The 24,519-nt window shown below is 36.7% G+C and overlaps 1 protein-coding gene across 1 annotated transcript in view; it reads left to right on the top strand.

Moving 5' to 3' along the window:
- The first annotated feature begins 7,155 nt into the window (after positions 1-7,155).
- Positions 7,156-24,519, top strand: part of LOC306862576 (collagen alpha-1(XXVII) chain A) — a 62,262-nt gene continuing 44,898 nt past the window's right edge. The window contains exons 1-5 of the mRNA XM_079405464.1: positions 7,156-7,507; positions 12,047-12,114; positions 14,410-16,040; positions 21,074-21,127; positions 24,108-24,161. Coding sequence (XP_079261590.1) covers positions 7,455-7,507; positions 12,047-12,114; positions 14,410-16,040; positions 21,074-21,127; positions 24,108-24,161 — 1,860 coding nt within the window. The 5' untranslated portion in view covers positions 7,156-7,454. The remainder of the gene's footprint in view (positions 7,508-12,046; positions 12,115-14,409; positions 16,041-21,073; positions 21,128-24,107; positions 24,162-24,519) is intronic.

The raw sequence follows: 24,519 nt of genomic DNA, 5'->3' as shown, positions 1-24,519 counted from the left end.
GCCATGCAAGAACTGGGATGTTTTCAGCTTCCAGGAATTGTGTACAGATCCTTGCAACACCATTGCAACATGCTGCAACATGAGGTGATGGTCGTGGATGAATGGCACAACAAAGGGCCTCAGGATCTCATCACGGTATCTCAGTGCATTCAAAATGCCATCAATAAAATGCACCTGTGTTCGTTGTCCATAACATATGCCTGCCCATACCATAACCCCACCGCCACCATGGGCCACTCGATCCACAACGTTGACATCAGCAAACCGCTCACCCACACAACGCCATACACGCTGTCTGCCATCTGCCCTGTACAGTGAAAACCGGGATTCATCCGTGAAGAGAACACCTCTCCAAAGTGCCAGACGCCATCGAATGTGAGAATTTACCCACTCAAGTCGGTTACGACGACGAACTGCAGTCAGGTCGAGACTCTGATGAGGATGACGAGCATGCAGATGAGCTTCCCTGAGACGGTTTCTGACAGTTTGTGCAGAAATTCTTTGGTTATCCAAACCGATTGTTGCAGCAGCTGTCCGGGTGGCTGGTCTCAGGCGATCTTGGAGGTGAAGATGCTGGATGTGGAGGTCCTGGGCTGGTGTAGTTACACATTGTGAGGCCGGTTGGATGTACTGTCAAATTCTCTAAAACGCCTTTGGAGACGGCTTATGGTAGAGAAATGAACATGCAATTCACGGGCAACAGCTCTGGTGGACATTCCTGCAGTCAGCATGCCAATTGCACGCTCCCTCAAAACTGGCGATATCTGTGGCATTGTGCTGTGTGATAAGACTGCATATTTTAGAGTGGCCTTTTATTGTGGCCAGCCTAAGGCACACCTGTGCAATAATCATGCTGTCTAATCAGCATCTTGAGATGCCACACCTGTGAGGTGGCTGGATTATCTCGGCAAAGGAGAAGTGCTCACTAACACAGATTTAGACAGATTTGTGAACAATATTTAAGAGAAATAGGCCTTTTGTGTACATAGAAAAAGTCTTAGATATTTGAGTTCAGCTCATGAAAAATGTTGCGTTTATAATTTTGTTCAGTATAAAATCAGATTTCACAGCAAAAAGACGTTTGTACAATTATACTAAAAGGCCTTTTACTCTGTAAAAAAAATGTAAACTATCAATCAGATGACAGAATGTTTTAAAGTAGGCTTCAAAGGGTTAAATGAGACAAAACCGAGAACAACAATGGTTTGCAATGCTTCTATTTTTAATTCTCCTCAGGAATTTTAGGAGAAACAAAGTTGGTTTGCAACTGAGAAACAATGGAAGTGCAACTTCAAGCAATATTTTTTTTCCCTGAGCACATTCTCCATCTAAAATCGAAGGAGTCTTCTCTAAAATGAAGCAAAACGAGTCAAATCGCACATAAACATAAGAATCTGTGAACACCCATCTGGGCCATGTTCAGATGCTGCGCTCGCTCTGTTTACCTCATAACAGTATGATTAAAATAATCATAAGTCTCATTATGCTGTGATATCGCATTACTGTGAGGTTTGCATTTCCGCCTTCAGCTCAAAATATAGAACACTGTTTATACTTGCGTGTTCATGCTGACTTTATTCATAGAGCTCTGATTGAGTACAACATTACATGTCTGCAGTGCATGTGTGTCGTGTGTGTGTGTGTCTTGGTTATTCTAGTGCTGTGAAGACCGAGGAAATCATGTGTGTAGGTTATTCTGGTGGTGTTATGAGAGAGCAGGTTGGTGATTATTGCTGTGCACGCAACCACACTTTGGTTTCGAGCACCACACTTTGAAATGCCTGTGGGTGTATGTGCATGTATGTGTGTGTGTGTGTGTGTGTGTGTGTGATTGCAGCATGGGCACATCTATATGTGTGTGTTTGTCAGGGTGGGGTATAGCATGTGTGTTTTTGGAGTGAAAGTGTGTTCTTATGTGGATATTTGTGTTTCTGCACATGCTTGTACGCGTGTGTGTGTGTGTGTGTGTGTTTCTCTTAAACACTAGAAATCAATGTTAAAGGGCGGAGGCCCTGCTGTCTAACCTAGTGCTTTACTTCCTTTTGCTTTCACTTTTTTGTGCCTTTTTTATATTTCCTTTTTCTCACTGTTTTCATTTTTTTAGTGGTGTTTGCTAAAGCAAGCATAAATATTACTTTAGCTTAGTTTTGAATTTTTCTTAGGGTTTATGCTGTGAATGACATCTCAAATATTTTTTTTTCTAGTAAATAATGACTAAGAACACTTGTCATCTTTTGGGCAAAAACACAGTTTGACTTAAAAAAGTCATTAGTATGATTTGTGTGTGTGTGTGTGTGTGTGTGTGTGTGTGTCTGTGTGTGTGTGTGTGTGTGTGTGTGTGTGTGTTTTTAATTTTGTAATGAGAAACATTTATAAATGTGTTGTCAACAAAAGAGAAACTTTAAGGTCTCCCTGCAGTTTTTCATGTACAGAGTTTACCGTTTAAAAGCAAAAGCATAAATATTAATAATTTTATTGTTTAATAGAATTATAATATTTAAATAATAAAAACAATTGTATTGTACAATAAAGTACAATTGAATTATATTGTACTGTATTATTATTAATTTATTATTATTATATAATATAATTTATTGACTTGTTATTATTTATAATTTTATTAAATATTAACATAATTATTATTATTTATGCTTAATTTTATTATTTATATCATTATTATTAATAACAATTTTTATTCATAAAATGTATTATTCCCCCTATATCCTGCATGATAAAATCAACAGTAAACCTTTTCTTTAAGAATAAACATTGAAAATAAATAAAATGCTGATGTTGATAGGAGCTCAGATCATTTGAGATGAACTTGTTTTGTTTTTTTTTAATCTTAGGAAGCAAGAGTATTCAGCATGAGTCTTTATTTTATCTGCTGTCTTGAAGAAACCATTTATTTGATGATTTTTCTGTCCTGTGTAGAGACTTTCTCTGTACTAGATATATAAAGAACATTTATGAATTAATGATCTTGACATTCATATCTCCTGCATTGATATCCGTGATGCTTTTTATAGTCTTTAGATTAATGAGATCCTTCCAGCTCCATGTTCATTTTGGCACCCATAGATTTTGCTGTGTGCTTTAATCAGGTAATTTACCTGCTGCTACCGAACTCACTAAATGATTCATTTGTGTTCAGTACAATAAGAATAGTAGGAAAGCATCTGCCAGACCAATTAGTGTAATTTATACCTCTATTATCCTGATGATCTGTGGTCAGCACTGAAACACAGCTGATTAAACACCGCATACACACAAATCCAACAGATAACTGACCAAAGCTGTGGTCAACAAGCCACTTCTCATTTATTAACTTTCTCATTAGTGGTGTTTACTAAAGCAAGCTATTTCTATTGTGCATGGGCAAACACCATTCTTTCTTTCTCTCTCTCTCTCTCTCGCTATATTTAACCCTACGTTTTTGCACATATTGAATTTTTGCACTACGCTTTTGCACATACTGAAGATTTCAAAACTCTTGAAAATGGGAAAATTTATCATTGGTTGATTGAATTTAGATTATTATGAAGCTTGAAGTCATTTGAGGCTGCTTTTTGCTGAGCATGGATCATTATTTGGTCGTTTGTGGAAAAGACTTTCCATCGTTTGTTAGTTTGAGTATTATGAGTTATTTCATGTTTTCTTTTCCACGGATGCCACTCTGCGATTGGCTCAGGGCGTGGCACAGCAGACTTAGGGGCGTGTCCTGCTTAATGATGGTGTGTGAGCTTGTCGAGCGTTTGATCTGGTCTGGCCCAGGTTATTTGTGGAGTGTTGGGATCATTTGGTTTGGACTGTAATTAAAGCTTTGGGTCAGCATGAGCATAATCAAAGCAATCTGGGTGGTACACTAAAGCACACACACACACACACACACACACACACACACAATGATGCACACAAGCTAGGCTGTAATTTTAGCGCAACACTGAATAAAACCCTGATTGAAACACAGGAGGAGGAACTAAGTGTAAAGCACACAATTTAGAGACTTTAAGTATGTGTCCTGGACAACAGCGTGTGTGTATCTGCTTTCGAAGTGTGTGTGTGTAGCCTGAGGCAGAAGATGTGTAGATGAGCTACAGGTGGATCTTATGCTCAGAATAAGACAATAGCTCTACACCACTTTGCAAAATATTTAGCAGGATACAAATCACTATGGAAGCTTGTTTCTGCCACTAAATAAAAAATATAGAAAAGGAGACTTTTTTAATCTCACAATTTTCCCTTTTACTTCTGAAAAAAAGTGGATTGCAAGATACTGTATAAACTCAGAATTCTGAGAAAAAATGTCATGATAGCGATATATAAATTATTATTTTTTTAATTTTACATTTTTTTGCCGTTTGCAATCCTGACTTTATATCTCTTTAAAATTAAAATTTACTTGTTTTATTCTTTGATGAATAGAAAGCTCAAAAGAACAGAATTTTAAAAAAATAATAAAAAAGGTAATTGCAGCCTTTTTATCTCACAATTCATACTTTTTTTTTTTTTTTTTGGAAGCGGAAGCTTCCATATCACTTCTACAGTGTGTTATGTTTGGAATAGCTTACTAGCATACTTTTTGGGGCCAGTCGTGGCCTAATGGATAGAGAGTCGGACTTATAACCCAAAGGTTGCGGGTTCGAGACTCAGGTCCAGCAGGGATTGTAGGTGGGGGGAGTGAATGTCCAGCGCTCTCTCCACCCTCAATACCATACTTGGCCACGCGTCCCTTCCTTTCCTTGTACTAGTGTGTGCATTATGTACATTTTCTCTATGTTTGTGATGACCTACATTTGCCAAACTATGTAATATATACATATAGGCTTTCCTGTAGCTCAAATAGTAGAGCAGGCGCTAGCAACGCCAAGGTCATGGGTTCGATTCCCAGGGAAAGCAAGAGCTGATAAAATGTAAAAACTGTCACTTGAATGCAATGTAAGTTGCTTTGGATAAAAGCATCTGCTAAATGCATAAATGTAAATATACAACAGAGGGCGCCGCATTGGATGCACAACGCATGCGTACATGTTTGACTTGACTTTACATTCCCACTGTACCGTAATAACTAAAAAAAAGTAAACAATTGATTAGATAACTGGATGGACTTACATGCAAATAATATTTATTGCATTAGTATTTACTGTTTAAAAATGGCTTTTTTCTACTTGAATATATTTTTAAATGATCAAAGCTGAATTTTCAGCATCATTACTCCGGTCTTCAGTGTCACATGATCCTTCAGAAATCATTCTAATATGCTGATTTGCTGCTCAAAAACATTTCTTATTATTATGAATGTTGAAAAAAAAAGTTGTGCTCCTTCACATTTTTGTGGAAAACGTGATATATTTTTCAGGATTCTTTGATGAATAGAGCAAGAGCAGTGTTTATTTGAATTTTTGTAATTATAAATGCCTTTTACTGTCACTTTAAAAAAAAAAATCTATTTAATGCATCCTTGCTTAACAAAAATATTATTAATAATAAAAAATCTTACTGACCCCAAATAGTAGACTTCACAGTATGCAGTATTCCAGCCATGTTTGAGCCTGAAGCCGTCCAGTGACCTTTGAACTGTGGTGCTATAGGTTCTGTAGGGCCTGAGCTCTGGGAAACTCCTGTGAGATGATGGATTAGTTCATAAACAGGATTAGCAGGACAAATTAGCCTCATTTGTAGACATAGCCTTAACATTCTCTGATACATGAATAACAGTGAAAGAGAGAATGATACACAGATGTTGGAATGCAAAAGCTACACTCATGCCACAGTAATGACAGATTGGACAAAAACACAGAAAAGAAGCCAAAACAGTTAATTCACGCTTCATTTCAGGAAAGTAATCTGTTTCTTTGTTTCACACACATGCACAATCTCTCGCTGTTGATAAAACTGAGTTTGAGGTTCGCTTGAATGGAATTAGTGTGGTTTTAGAATTTATATATATATATATTTATTTATTTATTTAAAAAAGTTCAATCAAATCAATGTTGAAAACAGATGTGCTGCTTAATGTTTTTGGGAACCTGTGACACTTTTTTTCAGAATTATTTGATGAATAAAAAGTTAAAAAGAACAGCATTTATCTTATATTGTTAGAAAATCTTTTCTAACAATATAAGTCTTCACTATCATTCACTATCATCAGTGACGTACACAACCAAACGCTAATCTGATGCTGACGTCAAGCATGAAGATGAAAGACTATCAAGTGATTGATGGAGGGAAAAACACACTCTTGCTGATGGCCAGAGGTACAGGAGAAATGTGTACTTAAATACGCTCGCGTTTACAGGGCGGGACGTTCCTGGTCTGGATGTGGGCGTGTGTGGCCCATATTTAGATCAGAATCTGTATCTTTACAGCGAGGTAAATAAGCTCTAAATTCACGCTGCTAAATATCCATGGCAAATTGTCAGGTTTAAGTGGTGGTTACGCATCCAAAATGCACATAATTAGAGGAAATGCTTTACGCAGTACATTTTCAGCCTTGTTTCTCCTCTGAACAAGCCATACAGAAAGTCAGAATGCCTTAAAATGTTTTCTGTAATTCTTCATGTTTAAATTATTTAGCACAGAGCACGTTTGAGAGCTCTGCAGGGAGCAGCCAGGACTTCAGACTTTAAGAAAGTAAAAAATTTCAGCACCTTTTTGAACCCGTTATGAAGCCCTGCTCAAGAAGTTATAGCATCATTATCCCAAACGTGTAGAATCTGAAACAGTGTAAACCTAGGATGTTAAATCAAGCTGTTTAGCAACAGACATCCAATCATAAACTGCCTCAGTGATTGCCTCATTAAATATTCATGAGATTTGTACAGTCACATGAAAAACCAGTGCATGAAAAAAACAATCTTTGTGCTTGCTAGTGCTTTGCCTAAACCAATAAAGCAATTCTGAAATACAAAACATAAACAGTCTGCAACCTGGAACAAGGCGGTCCAGAGTTAATCCTGTCTTAAAATTGACCCTGGGTTAACATCTTGAAGTGTGAAAAGCCCACTGGTAGTCTAACCTTGGCAGGAGCTAGGTGCCCCGGTGTGCCCTCCCACAAGGGGCGTTATGTACGGCGGCCGTGAAACCCGACACCCGGCGCTCGCCACAGCTGCTCTCCAAACTACTATTTAAAAAAGGAAAAAGGATGAAACTTCCACTCCTGACTCCTCAAACCCCCCAAGCACCAAACATCCAGTAGCCGCTGTAGCCGTTGCCAACCCGGCATAAATGCCTACAGCACCCGGGCAGGACCGGACAGAATCGCCCGCGGATTATTCCCGTCGCTCCACGGGAGGGATTTATGGTGGTGTCGCGCAGCAGACCGGTGGGAGATCGCGCTCATTTCGCACCACGGTTTATCCGATGCATGAGACGACGGCTCGCGCTCTCGGGCAGCGACGCAGTCACGCAGATTAACGGATCAGGATTTTGACTGCCGGGACAAATGAATACAAATGAATTTAGCGACCCGAAGGAGAGTCCGCAGAACCTCTCGTCTGGTGGCAAAGTAAGTTTCAGTTTTACCTCATATCAGGTACCAAGAGTCACGCAGGTCGGCCACCTCCTTTCGCCGGTAACACCGGGGACAAAGAGCGCTTGGTGGCTGGATGTTTGCGCAGGGCGCGCTGGTTTGTGTGTGTTGGTGCCGGGTGAATGGGCGCTTGTTCGTGCGCGCCGGTCTACCTGTGTAGCTTGGCCAGCGTTCAGAACTGAACAGAAACATATCTTTAACTGAAAGGGTCCAGGTGTACCAGCAGAGATGTGCAAGAGCCAGCTCTTTACCATCGTTACGCGCAGGCGGCATAGGTTTCTGGAGAGGTGCAAGAACTCCAAGGTCAGTTTAATACGAACCGTTTGCGCACAGGCATAGAGCATATGGTCTTGACTGTCTGTGGATCAGGTCTCTGGGTTCATTTCTAACTCTAGTGAGGAGCCGTATGAAGCGTTCTCGCTGTTTCTTTTTTTAGTACATTCGGATGGTAATAGTCCCGACTCTTATGAACGAATCAGGTTCCTATATGATTCCATTTCTTTTGAATGCATTTGAGAAAGAAATAAAATTACTATTTAATTACATTACTTCAGATTTATAATACAAATCATGACTTTTTAATTTAGTGTTGCATGCATTCCAATTATTTTTTTTTACCAGGCCTATATATTGAAATAAACAAAACCTGTTAACATTTAATTAATGTATTCATTTAAAAACATCAGCAATTTCAACAAAATTGATAATGTTTTTGTTTGTGCCTGTGATTCGTTGAATCGGACTACTCTGGTCGCGCTGTTGATTCAGAATCGAGTGCAGGGAAATCTAAAAAAAGTAGTTTATTTCGTTAATGTCGTGAACATCGTTCGGCTTTAGGTTCTTGACTGTTGAGTATTCGAGGTGCTCGTGGAAACATGGTATTCTTGGATGGTTTTTTGGACACCTCAGTTCACTGTGATGTATTTGCCACTGAACAAGTGATTCTAAACAAACAAGACTTCCGTTCCTCACACCCACAACCGTGGACGCGTCACGAATGAATGAATGAACTTGTTCAGGTCTCAGGATAGCTGACAGGACAGTTAGATGTAATGCAATGTAAACAGAGATTAAAATGAGAGGTTCAGGAACGTTCCAGGAAGGTTTTATGCCACATTCTATTATAGAACGTTCGCGAGGAGTTTATATCATAAACTGAGATTTATGGAACCTAAGAAACCAGCAAACGTTTAAACGGGTAAAAAAAAAAAAAAAAATACTCTAGAGGTTATACGTATTAACTGTGCTTGTACTGAAGCGTTTGAAGTGAGCTTTCTATGACTTTGGTCATTGTTTAGGCTATTTGTTTGTGGTGTTTTAAATACCATCCTGACAACCATTATACTACATATTTTATGATATCTACCCAAATGCATTGCACGCATCTGGTGCAGAAAAGCTAGAAAAAGTCTTAAAATTAATGAATAAATGAATGAAAAACGAAACTAGGGGAAAAGGCCATGAGTCAGTTCTGGACGTGAAGCGCTTGAACAACTTCCAGCAAACTTGAATGTGAAACAGAAATTGTAGTGCGGTGATACTATTCAATTATAGACATAATATCATATAAGTTTTCCATTAAACGTTATTTTATTATGCTCAAAGATCTAGTCCCTCAGGTGTGAACCGAAGTGCGCAGTGATACACACAGTAGCTGGTGAACAGGTGTCTGTACGAGTCGGGTATTTTTGCACAGCTGAAACGCTAAATTAACCAATCAACTATCCGTTTTATAATTATTTGCACGGTTCCTCTGCTTTAGTGCATCTTGTGCGGTCTCTTCTGCTGTTCGTTTGTTTTCTGACGGCGCTGATCGGTCCTGTAACCGGATCCCTTGCGCTTCCGCCACGGTCCGCCAGGGTGCGCCCTACAATGCACCAACTCACTACCTGACAGGAATATAATCATTTAGGAGCATCAATGTGAGAGATATGTTCACGTATCCTACATATATACTTAAATACGTCCAGATTTGAACACAAACTTGTATATTTCCCCTAAATGTTAGAGTGAAATGGAGAGAGAGGGTGTTGTATAGCAGGGGTCAGGATCTTCCTCATCAATGTCCATCACTGTGTGCTGAAAGGAAGGAATTTTCCACTCCCCTATTAATGAAGTAAGAGAGAGAAAGAGAAGGGTTGTTGTATGCAAGGATGGGGCTTTTTAGTCGTCTGTGTACATAGCGTGTGTTAGTGTGTGTGAGTTTACACATTTGTGTGTACATGTGGTTGCTACCATTGAGAAAATTCCACTCACTAAATAACTTTGTAGGCCTGGAAAAGGGAAACCTGAGAGCTAAATTACTAATGCAATAGACTTCTAATAATCTTATATAATGATCTTACATAAGCTAATTATAATGTGTATTCATTTGATTTGATTGTTTTTCCAATTGGCATCATCTCCTAATGGAAGTTTTTACTGACTCCTTTGGTCAAGTTTGTATGGGAACTTGTTAACGTAAAAAAGGAAATTGCAACTTTTTATCTCACAATTTTGACTTTTTCCCTCACAATTTCAAATCTATATCCCACAATTCTGACTTTTTTCTTGCTGTTCTCTGTTTATTACTTGCAGTTCTTTCTCAAATTCTTTTTTTTCTCTCAGAGTTGCAAGAAATAAAGTCAGAACTGCGAGATTTAAACTCACAGTTTTGACTTTTTTCTGTCCAATTTAGTTGAAAAAAGGTCTGAATATTGAGATATAAATTCATAATTGTGTGAATTAAAAGTCAGAATTGTGAGATAAATCATTGCAATTACCTTTTTTTATTTTTAATCGCACGGTGGAAAAAGGCTTCTCTAAGTTAGTCCCTCAGACTCACACTTGTATTAGCTTTATCTTCTAAATCTGCTTTGGTTATTGTATAATAACTTGAGTTATTGGATATTTTGCATCACTGAGGGATGTAAAGCTGTCAGCTCAATTTAACTTGTTTTCTCATGCAGGTTTTCATACAACATTTCCTACAGAAAAGTTCAGTTATTGCAATATACAAATATTCACTCGCACAGTGTTTATGAGACTCAAGAGATGCTTGACACATACATTAGTCATTTTCTGCAGCGCACACACAATAGAAAGAGCACATTCAGCTGCGACACACACACACACAGTTTCTCACTCGTCTGTTTGCGGTGGCTTACTAACTGTGAGGTCAGACTGGCCGGTGTTTCTGTCGTTCTGATTGGCTGAGAAACTCTGCGGCGAGACGCTTCACTTCCTGACTCAGGTACGGGATCCTGGGGGAGTCTAGGATCGTGTGTGTGTGTGATAGATAAAAGAGTGTGTGTTTTGTGGTCAGCAGGTAATGTTTAAAGCAGCTGTCAGGCGAAGGCTCTCAGTCACACAAACATGTCCGCAGACACGGTGGGGGTTTAGCGCGCCGTCTATCCTGCCAATCATAATTGAAATCCTTCCCCTGCAAGTCACTTCCTCTTTCATGTGCCTGTGAAATCAGAGGTTAGGGTTCAAGGGTCATAGGTCATCAGGGTCAGTCTGGCAAAAAACTGAATCTGAGGTTCCTTTGTGGTACCGTCACACATAAAGTGTAACAGTTTTGACTGTAGTATAAGAGGTGTTTGCTACGGTAAACCGATATTAGGGGTTTTGTAATGCATATTTGTGTAGATTATTTTATAGATTACCTTTGCTTTATTTCTGTGATGCAAAGCTGATCATTACTCCAGTCTTCAGTGTCACATGATCCTTCAGAAATCATATAATATGCTGATTTACTGCATTTCTGATTATTATCAGTGTTAAAAATAGTTGTGCTGCTTAATTATTTTCAGGCTTTTGATGAATGGAAAGTTAAAAAGAACAACATTTATTTGAAATGGAAATCTTTTGCGATATTATAAACATCTTTACTGTCACTTTAATGCATAATCGCTGAATAGAATATCAATTTCTTTTAAAAAGGTGGCTAGATTCACTGTAGCATCTAAAATGATTGATTATAATTTTTAGGGTTTTACTATGATTATTTATTAGTTATCGGCTATAACATGACAATAATCAGCATTGGCCAGAATTTTAAAGTTGATGCATCGTTCATATGTTAAGTTGCTTTTGTAAAATGCTCAACTGTGGGAAATTCATTTTATTTAGTCCACATTGTGTAACAGCAATTAAGCTGTTCTAAATGTACTTCTTAAGTATACACTTGTGTGCACATTTTGACCATTTTCCAAACGAAAGAAAATAAACTGAAATCACGCACAATGTTTTCATTGACTATAAACATGGAAATGCATTTAACTGGCCGGCATCATCCATCGGTTTGATGGTTCGCTCAACTCGCTCCGGAAAGATGGTGTTGCCAGTAAAATTTTCCACTTGTTTGGGTCGAGGCCAGTGCAAGAAGCCTGAAATGTGTACCTCCATTGTAATGATGATGTTTTGACAAGTGGCTTCTGTTATGTAAAGGTCTGATTCAACATTTAACTCTGCTAGCCGCAAAAATAGTGGAAATTCAAATGAGTAACTTTGCCTTTCTCTGTGTGTCTCTAGGAGAGCTCTTCTTCTGTGTATTCTACTTTACTGTACTTCTTTTGGATTCACCCAAGTACTCTTTGAAGGTAAGAGATGAGTTTTATCTTCATGAACATGCTACGTTTGTGTGATTGCAGTGGAAATGGTCAATTTATTAGATTTTTGATAAAGTTTCATGTTCTTGCACTTTCCACTAAGTTTGGAAAGTTTTACAACATTAAACTTTAAACCCTGATTCATGAAACTCAAACACCTCTCTCACATACGTATGAGTTTCCTTACCCGACATTTACCTTTTCTCCTGCCAAACGTCTCTCAGTTCCAAGCACTTTTCCCTCAGTAAAGCATGTCCTATAACCCCTATTACATGAATGAGTGTGTGTGTGTGTGAGTGCATGTCTGTTTTATAGAAAAAATGACCTCATGTTCCCACTTGACTGCTGATTCATGCTGATCTCTAGACAGTAACACACATATGAAAAGGCCTGGGAATAAAGTTATGATAAATGTATTAAATCAAACCAAAGATCACAGCATTAAGATCCGTTCACATGACAGCAACAAGAGTTTACGGAGTTCATCAGTTGGCTTAGCCTATTTTAAATGACAATAAATAAATAATATAATATATATTTTATCATATATAGCATATTTATATTAAAATTTATTTGATTTTGATTCACTGATATTTTTTAATACAGTGAAGCAATAAAATAAATCGCTCTGTTTAATTAAGTTTGACCCAATTTGTGTGTGCACTCTCACTCAAATCAGATCCATTAGTCAAGTCTTCTTGCAAATACACAATTTGCCATTCTACCATCTCTACTCTTCGATGTTCAGTTCTGAATACATGTTTTTTTGAGCTAGTCACTTTAGCTGTAAATGCTATGTGACTAATTACACCTATAAATTATGTTATGCCAACACTGATTATCTGATGATGACACAGTAACACGCAGCACTGATAGTCCTTCACGGTTTTGCTGACTATTGATTCATGATATTGATGTGAAGCACAAACACACGTTCATTTACGCAATCAAATGCATCATTCAGACAGAGCTCCATTGTGTGAATGAAGTATTTTCTACTGTTGTTCTCATACGCTTGGCTCTGTCCTGGCCTCGTGAAGCCAAATGCTGACCCAAGTGAAACACATACACAAGTTCACTGTGATAAGTTCGCAAATTTTCCTTGTCAACAGCCAGTTTTTAGCACTAGAGTTCTGGCATCAGACACAGACATGCAGCTGTTAACTCGTTGCTTCGTTTTAGCCTCGGAGGATGTTTCCCTGCTGGAATTTAACACACATGGCACAAAACTGAATTAGCGCATTAAAATGATGTAATGCGGAGTCATCGATCTCCTCAAGATGCCATGAAATCAAAATGAAAGTTTTATGGCTTTAATGTGTTCATCTGTGTTAGTCATCTAGATGCATTTACATTTATGTTACATTTACATTTAGTTATTTAGCAGACGCTTTTATCCTAAGCGACTTACAAATGAGGACAATGGAAGCAATCAAAATCTATCAATTAATTTTTTATTAAAAAAAAAATCTAAATCAAAATAGATGCTATATATATATATATATATATATACATATACACACACACACACACACACACACACACACACACACAAATACATAAATATACACACACATATACATATGTATATACAATATATATATATATATATATGTATGTATGTGTGTATGTGTGTGTGTGTGTGTTTGTGTGTACACTGTAAATGTAAAAGTTTATATATTTATTTATTATATATAAGGTGTGTGTGTACTGTATATGTGAACCTGGACCACAAAACCAGTCATAAGTCACACGGGTATATTTGTAGCAATAGCCAATATTTTCCAAGTAAAGATCATGTTCCATGAAGATATTTTGTACCGTGAAATATCAAAATGTAATTTTTGATTAGTAATATGCATTGTTAAGGACTTAATTTGAGCAACTTTAAATGATGTATAAATCCAATTTAAAAAAATTAACCCTTATGACTGGTTTTGTGGTCCAGGGTCACGTGTGTGTTTATATTATATGTACTTTATAATATTTTAATGGCATACAAATATTACATAATATAAAATAAAAGTATATATATATATATATATATATATACTGTATATATACTTGTTTACTTATTATATATAATATATTTAAACTTATTTACTTCTTATGGGTGTGTGTATATACGTTTATTTCATGTTAAATTTTTAATTGTATACTTTCATATTTTTTATGTATTTAATTGTGTAAAAATATATATTAATATAATTTTTATATTATTTTATATATCAGTCATATTATATATGTGCAAGTGTGTATTAAGGTGTCTTTTGCTTTGTGTTGCAGATGTGGACGTGTTGCAGCGGTTGGCTCTGCGTGCTGAGCTCGGTTCTCGCACCGTTCCAGCTGGCGTTATCTCCCTCCACTCTGGAGTCATCCTCACGACACGGGCACGAGTTACCACAGCGACACGCTCCGTGTTCCCACCAGAACTCTTCTGGAACTGCACTATCGTCCTGAGCGTCCGATCTCACCGCTTAAACTCAGCATTTCTCTTCTCCGTCCTATCCGGGAAACGGATTCAGCTCGGGCTGGAAATTTCACCCGGTAAGCTCACGCTTCACACCGGCCCCGGGAATGCTGCGGTTTTCCCATACAACCTCCACGACGGGCACTGGCATCATCTAGCCTTCGTTTTAAATGGCCAATCAGTGACCCTACACTCTCCCTGCTCGGAGAGCGATGGCGGAGTTACTCAGAAACTCCCCGTACTTCCCGAACGTCTGAACCCTCGCGGGACTTTCCGCTTGGGCGGCACTAGCGCTTTGCTTCCGGGTACGGTACCCTTCGAGGGTGCGGTTTGCCAGTTTGACGTGGTGCCCTCGGCACAAGCGCAGCAGAACTACTGCAGCGCCATCCGCAGGCAGTGCAGAGAAAATGACACCTACAGGCCAGCGCCTCCTGCTCTACTTCCCCTCCCGTCCCGACACGCCCCACCACTATTGGCCCACACATTACCACCTAATCGCACTTTCACTTTCACTCCCACTAATTTCCTTTGGACATCCATAAATGGTGCAGGAGGGTCTTCTGCAGTGAGAACGAGTAACGGTGTACGACCTAAACCCATGTCTACCACACCTCCACCGCTTTCCTTGATGCAAACAGGACTAGAAGCTCCTTTATCTTGGGGATATTTAAAGTCTGTCACCCCCAAACCTACTCTCAGGACACCCAAAAGCCCCAAGCCGACTGCCTCAAAGCCTCGAGTGGCCTGGCTTACCCCTGCAAAACCAGCTGGATCCAAACCCACTCCAGGAAAAATGTCTCCAAAGCTTAGTGCAACTAAGCCTTCCGGACCAAAGCCCACAATCGCTCGACCGACTTCTTCCAAACGTGGAAGTTCAAAAACAATTGATCTCAAACCTACGCCACCGAAACCTTCGAAACCAACAGCTGTAAAACCCACGGTAAAGAAACCAACTCTTGCGCCAAAGCCCACCAAGATCAACCCAACAAAGAACACTTCTACTGGCGCTCAACCTGTCAATCCTAACAAGAAACACAATGGCATTTTGAAACCGTTATCCGACCCAGAACCGACCGCCCCCAAAAGACCCTCGCCAACCAACAAAAAGCCACTCCAGCCCAAAACCAGCACCCAGCGCTCACCCCAAACTACACTCCCAACCCCAAAATCCACTGCCTCCCCAAACCCTACTCCTAAAAAAATCCTTCCGACACCCAAATCCACTCTGTTCACAACCGCCGCACCAAACAAACTGCCAAAAACTCTGGAAACCCCCAAAGTCATTCTTGATAAGCCGAAAACACCTGTCACACCAAGCACTCCAAGGTTCACCGTCCAATCTGTGACTCTCCCGGCTTTCAACGATTTCCAGAGCTTTGAAGCGGAGCCCACATACTTTTCGCTTCTGACTGGACCGCCCGGACAAAAAGGAGATCCCGGGAAAATGGTAAGAGAGCTGCATTTTTTGTGTCTTTGTGTGTTGGATTAATTTGAGTTTGTTGCTAAAAATGGGCACATGAGCAGAAATAAATACTCATGCCTCCCATAGTGACACATATACAGAAGGTAAAGGAAATCTTTTTGGCAATATCACTCAGTCTTTCTTTTCTTTAGATGCCAGGCACAATTCCCAATTCATATTTTGTTTGTCCACACTGAAAGCAGGAAATGCTGCACGACACATTAACATCCAATCAGATTCAGTTAAATGTGGAGGAAGAGTTTTGACCAATGAAATTTCTTTGTGGGCGGGACTATCTTGCATGGTACAGCGCAAATGAAATCCAGCAGACTGACTAAATTTCCCATGGTTTCCTAATGGTTTCACTTAACTTTTGCCGGTTGCCATTGTGGTCAGTTAGGACAAATAATCATTAAAATGGAAGGGATAGTTTTATCACTTGTCATGCCTAGTTAAGACATTTTAAAAGGGACAGTGTGCATATTGATTAATGAGATGTTATTTTTAATTGCAGCGATAAGAGATATATATATACACTGCCATTCAAATAAATAAGTAAATACGATTTTTTTTAAGTCTTTAATGCTCACCAAGGCTGCATTTATTTCATCATAAATACAGCAAATAATGTGAAATATTATTTTAATTCAAAATAAGTGTTTTTAATTTGAATATATTTTCAAAGGTAATTTGTTCCTGTGATCAAAGCTGAATTTTCAGCATCATTACTCCAGTCTTCAGTGTCACATGATCCTTCAGAAATCATTCAGATATGCTGATTTCTGCTCAAGAAACATTGATTATTATTATCATCAATGTTGAAAATAGTTGTGCTGCTTAATATTTGAGTGGAAACTGTGATTCATTTCTTTCAGGTTTGTATACAAAGAAAAACCTTTGAAATAAAAAGCTTTTGTGACCTTATATACATCTTTACTAAAAGTGCTAATTAAAAAAAAATATTACTGACCCCAGTGTATGTTGGTTGCAGAACAGTTCATAAAACGTTGCTTTCAAGTACAAATGGAAATGTTTACTTCATTATAAATTCTTTTGTAAATGTCTAAAAGCACAAACATCACGTTTTACTGACCAGATGCTGGTAAAAATAGAAAAATGTGTGATTGCTGGATTTATATTGATTTAGACTGATTACAAGAACGCAGTTCTGCAGTTTCCAGGTCGATCAGATACTCCTTAATGTATAATCATTTTCTTTAAATTTATTTTAAATCATTTTCTATATCATTTTAAAATTCCTTGTTTTTATTATTCTTATTTCCATGTTTTTATTGATTTTAATGTCTATTTCACTTTCTTTTATGTAAAGCACTTTGAATTACCACTGTGTATGAAATGTGCTATATAAATAAACTTGCCTTGCCTTGCCTTGCCTTGCCTTAAAGGATGGAAATGGCTCAATATTGCATGTATTTTTGTGTCGCAATCATCAATTTAGGGTCAAAAATGTGTCGGTAATGCCTGTATAGTTTCCATGCGCATTTATCGTTCTCTCATGTTAGTGTTTTCTTGAAAGCCGTTGAGCAATGTGCTTTTAAAGCTGGGTCAAAGGTCAGGGGAAGTAGTGAACATTTTATCAGTCACCCAGACACTCACACAGAACTTTACAAGCAGGGAATCCCGTTCCATCCATGCAAAACTAAGCATGGGATTTCAATCAGACCAGTCAGAAACCACCTCTTTTAAGAGACTGAATTTCAAAAGCAAACACCTGACCTGTGACCCAAACACAAATAAAGATAAGTGACTTATTACAAGTCCTGTGCTAAATGTGAGCCAGCCGTGTTTAAACAGTAGGACTGCAACATCTTTACAGTCCTGTAGATGCAGCAACATATGGACAAAAACAGTGATTTCAAGCAAATCTCTCGGCGGACAGTTTAATTAACAAGGATGTTCAAAGTTAGTGATGACATCATACTCAGACTCTCTAGAGGGCATTTTCCAAAATAGCTGACTAAACTTGAGAAAACGGCCCACATGTTGAACAATGACCCATTTTAGCTTGTGTCTGTTTATGTCTGCACATTACTGTGGTTACCTTTGTGTAAACCTTTGACTCACAGGTATGTGTGTGTGTGTAGCACCCAAGAGAATGTTCTCTGTCATTACCGCAGGATAATTACCCAGAAGCCCCCATCATCCACCATAAAGACACATTCAGCAGGTACTTGACTAAAACGGCAGGAGCACACCCGGCGATTCTCTCGATTACACGTGCACACGCGCTCGTAGTCTGCTATTATTTCCAGCCCCGAGCTGCAGTACACCGTTTACTCCAAGATAATGAGCTGTAGCCACTATCTTTAGCGTTACTTAAACATACAATAGCCCAAAAAACACAGTTAGCGTCACGCTCACAAGCTCTGTTCAGAATGAATGCTACTGCTTACTAAATACTGTGCAGTATGTGCTTTTAACTGCCTACTAATTTTTAAAATTAGCATGAAACAGGGTCAAATAGTGCTATCCTGTTGTTGTCACTACTGTATGGTCCAATGTTATTTTAGTAATATTTATATTTTATTGTATGTTTTAATAATATTAACTTTTATTTTTATTTTTCTACAATGTTTAGTAGTTTTGTTTTGTGTATTGTGCTTTTTTGTTTTTAAATAGTACTATTTTTATATTTACTAGGTTTAATATACTTTTAACTTTAGTTTTTTTCATGCAATATTAACATTTTTGTTTTTATTTTCATTTTAGTGTAATTTTGTTTGCGTATTGTGCTTTTTTTGTTTTTATTAGTCTTTTTTAAAATTACTATTTAGGTTCAATATACTTTAGGTTTTTGGTTTAATGTTGGTATTTTTTTGTGTAATATTAATACTTAAAATTTTTTAGTTTCAGTATATTTTTAAATAGTTTTGTTATTAGATTTTGTGTTTTTTTATTATTATTATTATTATTTTTTATATTATTGTTTGGGATTAATTTATTAATTTTTTTAGTTTCATTTAAATTTCCAGTTAATAATTGTAGTGATTCAAATTAGTCTTTTTAAATATTACTATTTAGGCTTAATTCATTTGTATTTCAGTTTTAGTTTTAGTTTAGTTTTTAGTTTTTATTTATTACCAGTTAGTAATTTTAATGCTTCAACTTAAACCTATTTCAGTTAGTTGTGAAGTCAACATTTTATTTAGTTTGTCGTCATTTTATTTCCATTTTTTTTCAGTGAATAAAAATGTTTCTAATAGTTCTAGTTTTAGTTAAAATACTAACCCTGATGTGTTGCATATTTATGTTACTTTGCATTTTTAATCCAAAAGTATCTTAAAATTTGTCAGTTAAGTAATAAGTCAAGGAAAAAGATAAATAGTGCTGCTTGTATTATTTCAGATTCACTCAGCACACTGTAAATGGAAGTTGCATTGCTTTGTGAGATGCAGTAGCAAATGTTGTAGGCCATTTGTGTCATACTGTGCACAAAGTATTGCATACTGCGAACTCAAGCAGCACAGTTTGAAAGCCCTGTTGCATGATGGGAGTATCTGGGTGTTCATTCAGGACGGGGTGGCTGTGGGGGGCTGTGTGTACATGTATGTGGGTGAGAAAGCCCCATCCCCCCGCCTCCATCAACAGAGCCATAGTTCTAGAGCTCTGAGATTCTTAACATAAACACACAGCAGCTCACTCACACACTCATCTTCTCAATGAAGGCTTTTATCCTGTGCCGCGTGGCGCTGCGCTGGGGGTGCAGGACAGAAAACCCAACTGATCTTCGGTTTCAACAACTATGCTGATACATATGATACCGCTTCAGCCATAGAGCTGGGAGAAATTACCGGATAATCATGATATTTTTGGACATTTAATGAAAAAGATATTTGATATGTAAAATATGCTCTGAAATAGCTTAAAAGGGTGTTTTTTTGTGCCAAACAGCCTTTGTTGGCATGTAAATTAAAATGTTTAATTTTTGTTACTTAAATACTGAAATACAGAAAACAATCAGCAAGAAATAGCACTCATAACCTATTTTACTTTTATGTGATATTTTTATGTTATGTAATATCATTTTTGTATTTAATTTCCGAGTATGTTAATTTCAAGTATTTTGCTAAAAATATATTTTGCTAAAATATTATGAAGACAAATTATTTTTACTAATATATTTTAGAAATATTTATTTTATAGATAATTTATATTATAAAATATTTATTCTATTAATATGCATTTATACAATATTTTATGTTTGATTAATATAAATGTAGATTTATATAAAAATTAATAAATATATTTTATTTATAAAAATAAAATATAAATACATTTATTTATATTTATAAAACTAAAATTATATTAATCAGTAAAATATTATAAATTATTATAAAAACTTTAAATATTATAAACAAATATCGTTAAATATCGTTATATATAAATAGTCATTAATACATTATTCACAAAATACTTTATAAAACTGTATATTTAATAAAAGATATAATATTTTACCTAATATTAAACTTATAACTATTTATTTTAAGATTTATATTATTGCTTTTATAAAAAATGTTAATATATTGTTTTTAATTTTAAGTATTTGACTAAATATTTTACAGAAACAAATCATTGATTCTGTGTTTTGTACTTATTTACTGAAATGGATCCTTTAAAAGATCAGAGACTGTTTTATTAAATATTTCTTATGTTCTTGTCTGAGTGCTGTCATACTTACGATACCCAGAATAGCTGCACAAAACCAGCCAATTGTGCAATCTGAGCCCTGCAGGATTGTGGGATTGGTACATACCTTCAAAGCTACAGAAAAGGACCACAGGGACCTTTGCATAAACACACACTGCACACACACACAGTGGGATTCAGGATCTACAGGTCTTCTGTAAGTCTATAGCTCATTATCAGAAAAAGGAAATTCCCTCGAATGACTTCCTGTTTCCTCTTTGCTGTTTAGTTTTTAAACAGAGCCCTGCAGCACTATTAGCACACTTGTGCAGTGTGTGTTTGATTCATAAGAGCACTCTTGTGTTTCGTAGGGAATACCGGGACCTCCAGGGAAACCAGGGCAGCCAGGGTCGAGAGGACCTCGGGTGAGTGTGTGTGTGTGTGTGTGTTAGACTAAAAGAGCCATTGACCTTTGACCCCAGGTATAAACAGGAAGTGTGTAAAATGCAGTGTCACACACTGTTCACTCCAGTGTATCTGTGTTTTGTCTGGTCAGCAGGTCGATCTGACCTCAATACACAAGCCGCCCCTCCCGGTCCATCTGACTCATTCACACTCACTCATTTGCCCTTTCTTATTCCTGTTTACCTATTTTGTCATTTTTGTGTATTTAATGAAATATTAATTGAGCTACAATATCATGACTACAAATGCACATAGTTTTAAAGTATTAAGAATTGCAGTAATAATAATAATAATGTTAACAGCAATAGCATATTATTAATTATTATTAATATATTAATTATTCATCATCAGTTAATATAGTAATAAATGGAATATTACTTTTGTCATTTTAAATATTTATCACACATTCTGTGGATATTAATAAATAATTTGTTGCTAAAATATTACTTGCAGTCCCTGGGCTGGATGATGTAATATAAAATTGACCAAAAACATCAAAAAAAAAAAAAATATATATATATATGCACCATCATTAGATTATGTGTAACAATAAAATATGCGCAATATCATTACAATATGTGCAACATTACATAGAATATAACATGTGATATGTTATTTTGCAAATAAAAGTCAGATCAGTGATAATGTAATTGATTTGTCATAAGACATTTTAAGAAATATTGATTTATTTTATAGATCACTTATATTAACAAAATTATTATTTTATTAATATGCATATGTATCAAATATATTATAAATTGATTTATTTTATAAATGTTATACACAGTATACATTAATACTTCAAATATTATTTGATACTTATAAATGTTTATAAGAAATCTTGTAAATATTTATTATATAAATAATTTATTATAATAAAAAAAAGTCCCTGGGCAGGATTATGTTATATAAAAGGTACAGAAGTACAATTAAAAAAAAGGACAATGCATGGATGGATAGATAGATAAATAGATAGATAGATAGATAGATAGATAGATAGATAGATAGATAGATAGATAGATAGATAGATAGATAGATAGATAGATAGATAGATAGATAGATAGATAGATAGATAGATAGATAGATAGATAGATAGATAGATGCACATGCAATATATCACATATTATATTCCATATAAAAATTCAGGGCAGCGATCACTTAATTGTTTTGTCTTAAGCCATTTTTTAAGTGTAGTAAATAAAATAAATATCAAAAATAAATGTTTGGGATCTTCTAAGGTGAGCAGGTACTAAATTTAAATTTTCTGCTGTATTTTAATTATTTTAGAGCTGTATTTTAGAGTATTTTACACACATGATTTGTAATTTTTGGGTGGTCTATTCCTTTGACTAAAGAGTCCTTGTGAGGAATCTTCTAGCACAGTCAAAGAGCCATGAGACTTTGTTTGAACTTTGACCTTTGTTGACAGGATGGTATGGGTGCGAGGTGATGCTTTAGCAACTGTTGTCAACATGTAGTGTGTATGCGTCAAAGCACCTGTTGTGTGTGTGTGTGTGTGCAGAGCATGTGTTATAAAGTCTGACTGCTAGGCCTTGTTCAGCCGGTACCGTTTTCATGTTAAATGTGTATGTTATTTGTATAAATGTGTGTGTGTGTGTGTGTGTGTGTGTGTTTGCTTGTTAGAACAAAGAAGTCTTTCAGTAAAGTCAGCCTAAACTGTTTGCACTTTCTTTGCACTCTCCTCAATCTTTGCTTTTCCCTAGTACACCGCTAAGAAGCCTCGTATTGTCACCAAGTCTGCATTTAGGTGCCCCAAAATACAGTAAAAACAGTAATATTGTGAAATATTATTATAATTTAAAATAACTGTTTTCCATTTGGATATATTTTAAAATGCAGCAAAGCTGAATTCCAGTCTTCAGTGTCACATGATCCTTCAGAAATCATTCTAATATGCTGATTTGCTGCTCAAGAAACATTTCTGATTATTATTAATGTTGAAAACAGTTGTGCTGCTTCATATTTTTGTGGAAACGGTGATAAATTTTTTCCCCCCCAGGATTCTTTGATAAAAAGAATGTTCAGAATTTATTTGAAATAGAACAGAAATCTTTTGACATTATATCATTACTGTCGCTTTTGATCAGTTTAATCCATCTTTTGAAGGGAAAAAACTATCTAACCCCAAACTTTATAATTGTAAAACATAACATAATCATTCCATATTCACTCCTTATATATGAATAAATTGTAATGTAAAACATTTTTTTAAAGCCGCATTTTGTGTGTTTATTGATTTAGACAGTTTGGTTAAAATAATTTAGTGAATCACATTTTATTGCATGTCTGGGTGCAAATCAGAGACTTGGTTCTTTTTATTCTTGTGTGTTTAATATTATGTTATAATGTTAATATGTTCAAATATTATATACACAGCCCTAATACAGACACAGACACACATGCACGCACACACACTATTGTTTTTACACACTTGCATTGCTTTTGTTTTGTTTTCGTGCATGGTATCACTTAATCTGTTGGGCTTATTTCTGAACTGTTTCCCTCCAATGACACCCATTGACCTTGACCCTCACTGTGACCTCTGACCTCAGATGGGAAGTCGTTTAAAATAAGAACAAGGTCAGGGTCGCATGAAAGGTCAAAGTCAACTGGAGCTAAGAATTGACTTCAGTCTCAGTTTCTGAAGATTTCTTCAATCTTCAATTTCATCTCAGATCCATTCACTGTAAACTGAACACACATAATGCCCAAAGCATACTTAAGTACGCAAGTACATGAATGCAAAACCATCAAACTAGACAAAATTAAGCACTTCACAATGCAGATGCATTCTGAGCATGGCCACAAGGGGCGCATAAACGGTTTCTATTGTCTATAAGCGTGAACTATTAAATGCATTCAGTTTTGCTTAATTGTTCATTCCTAATGTGTGTATTGTTTGTGTTTCATTTCCTGTAGGGACCCCCAGGATCACACGGCAAGCCAGGTCGACCCGGTCCACCAGGGTTGAAGGTAAAAACCAACTCACCCACACTCACCGTCAGATAATCTACAGTCTGATCCCATGCACTGCTCTGCTCATCTTCCTCTGTTTGGCCTTCTGTTAAATTCATCACCGCTTCGCCTGCCGGTACTATTGGGCTGCACACAAAACCCTGCGGAGAAGGTTTTGGAAACACAGGCACAAACACACACACACACACCCTTTGATTTATTTGAGCTCAAGAGAAGCCCAGCAGGTAGTGGAAAGACTTTCCCATGATACAGAAATGAGTGTTTGTGTGGGGAAGTGTAGCTGTAGTATTAAACATGGGTTATAAACCAAAACCACCAAACATGCTTCCAAGTTAGGTGTGTGTGTTATGTCCTG

Source organism: Barbus barbus, assembly GCF_936440315.1.
Source record: "Barbus barbus genome assembly, chromosome: 43".
Classification (NCBI taxonomy): domain Eukaryota; kingdom Metazoa; phylum Chordata; class Actinopteri; order Cypriniformes; family Cyprinidae; genus Barbus; species Barbus barbus.
The sequence above is the reverse complement of the archived record's forward strand: the minus strand, read 5'-3'. Positions and strand labels throughout refer to the sequence as shown.